General features: G+C 41.7%; 1 protein-coding gene across 1 annotated transcript in view; it reads right to left on the bottom strand.

Moving 5' to 3' along the window:
- The window catches only part of LOC311054168 (ERC protein 2-like), a gene marked incomplete at both ends in the record, with an annotated part of 344368 nt that overhangs the window by 679 nt on the left and 333689 nt on the right, over positions 1 to 10000 (bottom strand). Inside the window, one exon of the mRNA XM_084070046.1 lies at positions 1 to 26. This exon is cut by the window's left edge and continues 211 nt beyond it. Within this exon, the coding sequence (XP_083926172.1) occupies positions 1 to 26 (26 nt within the window). The remainder of the gene's footprint in view (positions 27 to 10000) is intronic.

Consider the following 10000-nt stretch of genomic DNA (forward strand, 5'->3'; position numbering starts at 1 on the left):
GCGATCAGCTTCATTCTGCTCTGCGTCTGCATCGCATTGGGAACAGATGACCAATGGTGTAAAGTAACTAAGTACATTTACTCAAGTACTGTACTTAACCCATTAAGACCTGAGGCCATTCTTAGAAAAAAACAAAATCCTAACAGTTTTTGGAAAAAAATCTAAACAAATATTTTTTCACATTTTTTTCAAAAATAGCAGATATACAAGCTCATAGCGCGGCACTCGGTGCCGCGCTATGAGCTTGTATATCTGCTATTTTTGAATAGCCAAAGACATCTAAAGTGACACATGTGCGTTCCAGGTATTAATGGGTTAAGTACAATTTTGAGGTACTTTTACTTTACTGGAGTATTTCCCAATTTTCAGTACTTCTACTACATTACATCTCAGATGGGCAAATATTGTACTTTTACTCCACTACAATTATTTGACAACTTTAGTTGCTAGTTACTTTGTAGATTTTGATTATCATTACAAAACATACATTAACCACTTCAGCCCTACATACATTTCGGCCATTCGAAAAAATAGCCCATCTACAAGCTCATAATGCGTCGCGGTGCATTGTGAGCTCGTGAGCTTGTAGATCAAACAAAAACAAAAACCCAGAGCAATAAACGAGAGAATTTACAACAAATAATTATGACTCTCACCAGGCCATTCATTCATTCATCCCCCCCTCCTCCCCCCACAGACTGCTTGTTTATTGTTTCCAGAGGAAACACGGGGTCATCGTCCAAAACTCGGGAAGGTTTTCTGAGGTTGAAAACGATTAACCCATTAAGGCCCGGGAACGCATTTTTAGATGTCTTTGACTATTTAAAAAATAGCAGATCTACAAGCCCATAGCATGGCTATGAACTTGTGGATCTGATTTTTTTTTTTTTTTAATCGTGAAAATGTGTGCAAATATTTGAATATAATATTATTTTTTCAAGCGAACATCTTTAACTCAAATCTTTGCTTCTGGCGGGGAGTCCCTGGAACAAAATATTTTCAGATGTGGGGTCCTCCGCGGCCAAATACATATACATTTTGGGTGGTCCTTGACATGAAAAAAAGTTTGAGCACCACTGATATTATAGCAACATAGTTCTATCGCTAGGATTTTAGAAGACATTTTGTAGAATCCCCCAGAAGCAAAGATTTGAGTTAAAATGTAAAAAAAACAAAAATCAAAAATAGCAGATCTACAAGCTCATAGCGCGGCACTCGGTGCCGCGCTATGAGCTTGTATATCTGCTATTTTTGAACAGCCCCAAAGAAATAAGAAAAAAATGACAAGAGATTGCCGGTTCCCGGTTGGAAAGGGTTAAGCCCTAGCGAGGGCTGGGAGTTGTTTTTTTGTGTGCGATACGTGTTGAAAGCCGCGGAAGATTAAAAAAAACCCGTGGAGCTAACGACTCCTGACAGGCCATAAATTCGAGTGAGTCAGAGCCCTAGCCCTAATGAAAATATCGTAACTCTGTCAGATGTCATCCATATTGCAGATTAACTTTTAATTGGATTAGACCAATTCTGTCTCGGAGTAGAGAGAGAGAGAACAGTTAGTGAAGTGTTTGTTTCACACAGGGCCCTCCGGGGGCCGCGGGGGGGGGGGGGGGGGGGGTGTGGAGGTGGGGTTGGAGGTGCGGGAGGGGGATGGGGGGGGCTGGGGGCGTTTTTGGACGGAGAAGCACAGTCGTTTTAGGCATCATTGATTAAAATTGCACTCAAATATGCTGCTTCATCTTTCTGTGGGACTGAGTGCGCGCGTGTTATGTGTGTGTGCGCGTGTGTGTGTGTGTGTGTGTGTGTGTGTGCGTGCAGCGTGAGTGTGTGTGTGTGTGTGTGTGTGTGTGTGTGTGTGTGTGTGTGTGTGTGTGAGTACTTGTATTGCTATACTTGTGAGGTGCCAAATCTTCCCACAAGTATGGTAGATTTTGAGCAAACCTATACAGAAGTAAACAAGAAATAAGACATTGCGTACCGTGTTCGTTTGTAAAAATTACATCCATAACAATGTCCTAACAAGTTTAGTTATACAGTACAACGCGACGCGTGTGTGTCTATGTGTGTGCGTGTGTGTGTGTGTGTGTGTGTGTGTGTGTGTGTGTGTGTCAGTGGTGTAAAGTAACTAAGTACATTTACTCAAGTACTGTACTTAAGTACAATTTTTACTTATTTTTACTTTACTTGAGTATTTCCAGTTTTCAGTACTTTTACTTCTACTCCACTACATCTCAGAGGCAAATATAGTACTTTTACTCCACTGCAATGATTTGACAACTTTAGTTACTTTTCAGATATAAATTATGATACAATGAAACATACATTAACCACTTTAGCCCTATTTTATACGTAGGCTATTTGAAAATAGCCGATTTACAAGCTCACAACGTGTCGCATCGCGACACGTTGTGAGCTTGTAGATCTTCTATTTTCAAACATGTTAGCACTTTTACTTTTGGTACTTGAAGTATATTTTGATGCCAATACGTTTGTACTTTTACTCAAGTAACATTTTGAACACAGGCCTTTTTACTTGTAACAGAGTATTTCTATATGACAGTATCGATACTTTTACTTAAGTAAAACATGCGAGTACTTTTTTCCACCACTGGTGCGTGCGCGTGCGTGTGTATGTATGTGTGTCGGAGGAGAAGAAGGCTGTACCGCTGCCAGCGTTGCTTGCGTACGTTGCATTGGAGATAGCTGAGAGCAGCCCGGGCCAGCTAACATTAACAATCAGCCATACTCCAATGCAGCCAGCTGTCTGGGAGATCGACAGAGACAGAGTGGGTGCCGACATATTGACAACCCAGGCTTCATTCCCTTAGATTCCCTCAGCTCTGTGCAAGATACCTCCCCGGGGCGTCCCACATAGCATAGCTCCATGAGAACGAGAGAGAGAGAGAGAGAGAGAGAGGGGGGGGGGGGGGGGGGGGGGGGGAGAGAGGAAGGGAGAGATAGGGGTTGTATACCAAGTGACAGCAAAATCTTGAAAAGGTTCTGCTATTGGTTATACCAAGCTACATGTATACTCTTGCCTACATGTATACTGTACTGTAAATGCATTATATTTCACATTTTCTTTTTGAGCGGTGCAACTGCTCCTATAAGAGGGTTTAGGACCCATCCGTGGCAAAAGTTTTTCTTTCCGTCGTGAAAATTTGTCTTTCGCTGTGACGCCATGCTGTGGAAAACACGCCCATAGGCTAAGCTTTGCAGGACGTGCTGTGATTGGCTAGCGAGACACATGATGAAATTAACTTCAAACTTCGCAGACGCGCTGTGATTGGCTAGCGAGACACATGATGAAATTAACTTCAAACTTCGCAGACGCGCTGTGATTGGCTAGCGAGACGCATGATTAAATTAATAATAATGTAAAAAATGTAAGCACATCACTTCGCAGGACGTGCTGTGATTGGCTACCGAGATGCATGATGAAATTAATAACTCATAAATATCACACTCACTTCACACTGGGTGTGATTTTTTCCAATATAAACGTGTGTTTTCTCACGGCAATAAAGCTCCTTTGAATTGAATTGTGAGAGAGAGAGAGAGAGAGAGAGAGAGAGAGAGAGAGAGAGAGAGAGAGGTTGTATGCCATTGTGTGACTGTAACATCTTGAAAAAGTGCTGCTATTTGTTTCCAAAGCTGCCCTTTGCCTACTTGTACATTGTTGCTGTCGGGCAGAAGAAGCCTCTTTTCTCCATCTCTCCATATTCTAACCTTTTGTGTTTTTTTGTAAATGAACGCCGTACAAAAGCATCAACAGCACTAGATCCGCAAGAAAAATGTCCATCTGCTACTCTTGCTGTTTTCGAATTTGAATCCTGAAAAGTAACAGTTTTGGACATGCAAGGTTTCAACCCGACACAGACAAATTGTGTATAACTGCACTTTCGGTTGTGAAGCAGCAGCTCTCAAGGTGTGTGTGTGTGTGTGTGTGTGTGTGTGTGTGTGTGTGTGCGTGTGCGTGTGTGTGTGTGTGCGTGTGTTTGTATTACTATACTTGCGAGGACCAAGTCTAGTAGAATTTGAAGAAATATACATTGTGAGGACCGTTTTCCTGGTCGTCACAAGACAAATGGTTGTTTTATAGTTAAAAAAAAACATTTTTTAGAGATACGTTTACAATTAGAAAAACATTCAGATCAGGATTAGACATTTCGGTGTCTTAGAGGTTAAGGTTTAGGGATTGAAATTAGAGTTCAACATGATTTATACTTAGTTGCGCGCCAGTGTCATGCACCGAAAAATAGCTGATCTATAAGCTCACAACGCGTCGCAGCGCGACGCGTTGTGGGCTTGTAGATCTGCTGTTTTTCGGCTTTAGGCTTACGGTTAAAAATGGCAAAATATATATATATTTTAAATGGCATTCATAAAATGGCTGTCCTAAAGCGTTGATGTCCTCACAAGTATAGTAATACAAACATGTCTGTGTGTGTGTGTGTGTGTGCGTGTGCGCGCGCGAGCGTGCGTGCATGCGTGTGACCTGTCTCACACTATACTAAGAAGCCTTCATTTCCATCTGGAAATGTTTCAGAATGATCTGTTCCTTTTTTTTTTTCTTCTTTTTTTTTTTACCATGCATTTTATTTCACATTTACTTTGGCAATGTAAACGTATGTTTTCTCACGCCAATAAAGCTCCTTTGAATTGAGAGGGAGAGAGAGAGAGAGAGAGAGAGAGAGAGAGAGAGAGAGAGAGAGAGAGAGAGAGAGTGTGTGAGAGAGAGAGAGCGTGAGAGAGCGAGAGAGAGAGAGAACGGATTGCGGATGATTCAAAGGATAGATATCCACGTATCTCATCCAAACCGTTGTGGCTGCCCCCTCTCCACTTCAGCTCAAATGAGAGACAGACAGCCATGGCAGGAAGCAGAGAGAAAAACCTTGACTCAGCTGTGAGACTATGAGGAGAGGTGGACCCGGCATGTGTATTCGTATACGTTTCCAAGCACACATTCTTTAGCTGTTTGATGGGCCTTTAGATCAAGTGGTTCTCAACGTTTTTCTGGATCGGGGCCCACTACATGACGATCTCAAAAGTGTTCGCGGCCCGTCCCGTCATTCAGACCACTTAAAGGAGGAGTTCACCCAAAAAATGACTTATTTTATATCAATTGCACACCCCATGAAGCCTTGATTTCATGGATTTATTTTTGTTTTTGTGGCATTCCTAAGACAATAATTTGATGACCGTGTGTATTTCCGGTAGGAGACACAAATAATCTACTTTGTGTCTCCTACCGGATACATTAGCCAGTAGGAGACGGGAATCAAATAATTAGCTTAGGAATGCGACAAAAACAAAAAAGAATCCATGGATTCAAGGCTTCATAGGGTGTGCAATTGATAGAAAATAAGTCATTTGTTGGGTGAACTACTCCTTTAACAACGTTTTCAGAGCATGTTCATTTGACGATCGATGAAGCGGCTTGGATCAATCTATATATATACAATTTGAATCCTGCGCCATGTCGGTTGTCAGTATGTACGAACGTTGTATGTGGCCAGTGTGACGTAATCTGACATCACGTACCTATAAATTCTAGGATGCCGTCAGATCGCACCAGTTCGACGGCTTCCATAGTGGGTTTTGGTCATTGGAGAGGTGATGCACGTCACCTCTTTCTGAAGTGGGTACTTTCAAAGCCTGCCGTGGATTTAGGAGAGCACAAAACTCTCTCTCACACTGTGAGGTGCCTGTAAGGTGGCACTGCAAAGTGAACGACGCGTCACGCTAGACGTTCGGGCCGCGTAGCGGCCCGAACTTCTTGTAAATATACATTTAAAGTTCCTGTTTATAACAATGAAAACTCATTTTCTCACGCAGGTTTTACGGAAAACAACATTCCCTCTTTCCTGTTTTGCTCTATATATATGTTGTATTTATCAGTGGTGGAAAAAGTACTCAAATGTTTTACTTAAGTAAAAGTATCAATACTGCAATGCAGAAGTAGCTCTGTTACAAGTAAAAGTCCGGAATTCTAAATTTGCTTGAGTAAAAGTACAAAAGTATTGGTATCAAAATGTACTCGAAAGTACCAAAAGTAAAAGTACTAAAATATTTGAAAATAGCAGATCTACAAGCTCACAACGCGTCGCGATGCGACGCGTTGTGAGCTTGTAGATCGGCTATTTTCAAATAGCCTATGCATAAAATAGGGCTGAAGTGGTTAATAATGTATGTTTCATAATATCATAATCTATAATCTGAAAAGTAACTATTAACTAAAAGTTTTCAAATAATTGTAGTGGAGTAAAAGTACAATATTTATCTCTGAGATGTAGTGGAGTAGAAGTAAAAGAATAGAGAATCGGAAATACTCCAGTAAAGTAAAAAAAATCACACACACCCTGTGTGAAGTGAGTGGTGCTTTTGATGAGCCCCGTATTGATGTTGTCATCAATGTTTGTTTATTGGACAGACATACATACATACATACATACATACATACATACGGACACACGGACAAAGCCAGATACATTATAGGAGTGGTTGGCACCACTCAAAAAACAACGAAGTACAGTACTTGAGTAAATGTACTCAGTTACTTTACTGTTCCTCTGGCCACAGGTTGAGAAGCACTTGGCCTACAACACTATACAGCTTGCCTGGAGTCAAACCCCTCCCTGTCAGATGAGCAGCTGAGATAAAGGGGGGGGGGGGGGGGGGTGAGGCCTAATGACGGAGGAAACAAGCCAGTCAGGATCACAGCAGAGGATGTGGCTGCAGAGATGACTCAGCGCCCACCAATTACATGTAGCTTCAATTGGAGAGGAGAGGAGCTTTTAGATAAGGTGAGAACATTGACACCATGCAGGGAGAGAGAGAGGGGAGGGGGAGGGGGAGGGGGGCATGGGTAGACAGACAGACAGACAGACAGACAGACAGACAGACAGACAGACAGACAGACAGACAGACAGACAGACAGTGGTGGAAAGTACAGTAACTATAAAGTACATTTACTTAAGTACTGCCAAGTACAATTTTGTAAGGGACTTTTTCTTTACTTGTGTATATTATGTCCGCTCTCCGCTCCACTACATCTCAGAGGCAAAACATTTGCTTTTTACTGTATTACAACAATACCTGCATTAACCCAGTTAAGCCCTATTTTATACTTACTCTATTATCAATTATATAATAAAGGTGAGCTTGTATATTGGCTATTTCCAAAACAATTTGACACATTTAGAAAAGAAAAAAAAAAGGATACTCAAAGTTAAGTCACATTTTGAATACACAGGCCTTTTACCTGTAACAGAGTCTAGTGCAGTGCTGATTTCGTCAACTAAAACTATGATGAAAAACTTTCGTCGACTACCTTTTTTCACTGACGAAAACTAAACAAAAACTCAATAAAAACTAGGCTATGATGACTAAAACTAAGGCTAAATATATTGACAATTTCGTCAACAAATAAAAACTAGACTAAAATGTTAGTGAGGGATCTAGTGGAGAGGAGATCCAGTAGAACTAAAAGACAAAGTCAGTTTATGGTTGGTTGCGCTCTGAAAGTAGCAGATTCACAAGCTCACAATCAGCGCGACGCATTGTGAGCTTGTAGATCGGCTATTTTCAGCATGCACCCAAGTGTAAAATCAGCCATTACGACGCCATCAAGGCACCGCCGAAATACATTTTAGTCGACTAAAATCTTATGATATTCAGTCGAATAAAACTAGACCGACAGCAAAACATCTCAGATGACTAAAATATGACTAAAACTAAATGGAATCTGTTTCAAACGACTATGACTAAAACTGAAGCAAAATGTGCTGTCAAAATCAACACTAGTCTAGTGGTATTGCTACTTTTATGTAAAGACTATTCATTCCACCGCTGGAGGGGAGGGGGGCAGACAGACAGACAGACAGACAGACAGAGAGAGAGAGAGACAGACAGACAGACAGACAGACAGACAGACAGACAGACAGACAGACAGACAGACAGACAGACAGACAGACAGACAGACAGACAGACAGACAGACAGACAGACAGACAGACAGACAGACAGAGAGAGAGAGAGAGAGAGAGAGAGAGAGAGAGAGAGAGAGAGAGAGAGAGAGAGAGAGAGGGAGATGAGAGGAGGAGGGACAGTCAGACACTAACACACCAGACCGGTGCTTAGCGTGGCGGATACAGGCAGAGATAAAGGCTAGTATTTTGAGGTTATGTTGTACCTCGTCCCGCATGACCTGAGGGGTTTGACACCAACAGGTGTGACTGTGTTATAAAGCTGACACCTGTCTTTATTGAGCCACAGCCTGCCTGGGCCAGTGTAACTGTCTGTCCCCTGACACACAGTCTGGGACGGTGGGGTGGACAAACAGGTTCCCAAACAGATCTAGTGCCCAGCTGGCACGCAGACAAGCCCAGGTGTGCTTTTGGGATGTTGTGACACAACCGCTCATTAGTATTGAACTACTATACAGTACGTTTAATTTACTATATCAGTGGTTCTTGAAACTTGTTCATGTCAAGGACCCCCAAAATTGACACTTAAAAGACATGCCAGGGACCCCCATAAGAGAAGTTTTTTTTACGGCTCTAGCTGTGATTCTCAACTGTTATAATTTCAAGGACCCCCAGTTTGACATGCATTAGACCCAATGGACCCAATTTAATAAACTTCCGGCAGACTTCCGGTTGCTTCAAACGCCACTGAGCAACTTTCATAGAAGTGAATAGTTGGGGGCGGGGCAATCCGCCCTCTAGATATATAAGTTATAACTCTATGGCAGGAGCCTATCTCCTGTTTCTGTAGCGTGAGGTGGCTTGATGTACAAACAGGGACGTCACAGGCTCTCAGAAGGTGGGGGGGGTGGACTTTCGGTGGACTATTAATATACCCCTTATTTTACACTTTGGCTATTCAAAAATAGCAGATCTACAAGGTCATAGTGCCGCACTATGACCTTGTAGATCTGCTATTTTTGAAAAATCGTGAAAAACATTTGTAACTGTCAAATGCTTCAAAATGTTGCGTTTTTTTTTGTGGCGTATTTGGTTAGGTTTTCTTTCGTGTTTTGGTTACTTTATTTCGGTTTTAGGGTTAGGGTTAGGTTATTTAATTCTTATTTTTGCCTGATTTTACCGATTTATTATCAAAAAAAATGTTTTTATTTTTTCAAAAAGTGGGGGGTATGAAATCACGGATCTGTGAGAGTGAGGGTGTCGCGTCGTACGTACAGTGAATGGCCGTGACGCCCCTGTGTACAAATACATCCCCTGAACATGACGTTATGTCGCAGGGACATATCCAACCCTTGATGCTGAGTGCCAAGCAGGGAGGCTATTGGGACCCATTTATATAGTGTCTGGTGTGACCTGCCCGGGGAATCGAACCCCGACCCTACCAGTCTCAGAGCAGACACTCTAACCTCAAGGCCACAGAGCTGACCGTGTGAATTTGGACATGACCATTGGTGTGCCTTGCCCTTGGGCACCAACGTTTGAAAAGCTATGGTCTAGGACACTGACCGGTTTTCAACATCAGGTCCGGGGACCAAATGGACCCGTTCCATTTGTACACTCTCACAGTAAGATTGAGGATTCTTCGATGCAGATTGACTAGACTAGGTAGTTAATAGACTGAAGTAGTAGTCTAGTCAAGACTAGTCTAGTCAACAGTAGATTAACCCTAACCCAGAGATCAAATGGAGGTCTGTGGCCTATAATGCATATCAAACTGGGGGTCCTAACATCTTTTAGTTTGAGAACAACTGGTCTAGATCAAGGTTTTTTTATAGTTAAATAATAATGAAAACTAAAATGTAAAAAAATATTTTTCGTTAACTGAAATAAATAAAAACGATAATTAAAACAAGCTGAAACGGCATTGTGCGTTTACAAAACTAACTAAAATTATAGTCAAAATGCCCTTAGTTTTTGTATTTGTTATAAGCATTTTGGGTTGGTGTGAAATCTTGATGCAACGTTTTAAAAAAACTATTTAAACAATAGGCTACTTATTCTGACCCTTTTGAATCCTGCA

This window comes from Gymnoscopelus microlampas, assembly GCF_963454915.1.
Source record: "Gymnoscopelus microlampas genome assembly, chromosome: 10".
NCBI lineage: Eukaryota > Metazoa > Chordata > Actinopteri > Myctophiformes > Myctophidae > Gymnoscopelus > Gymnoscopelus microlampas.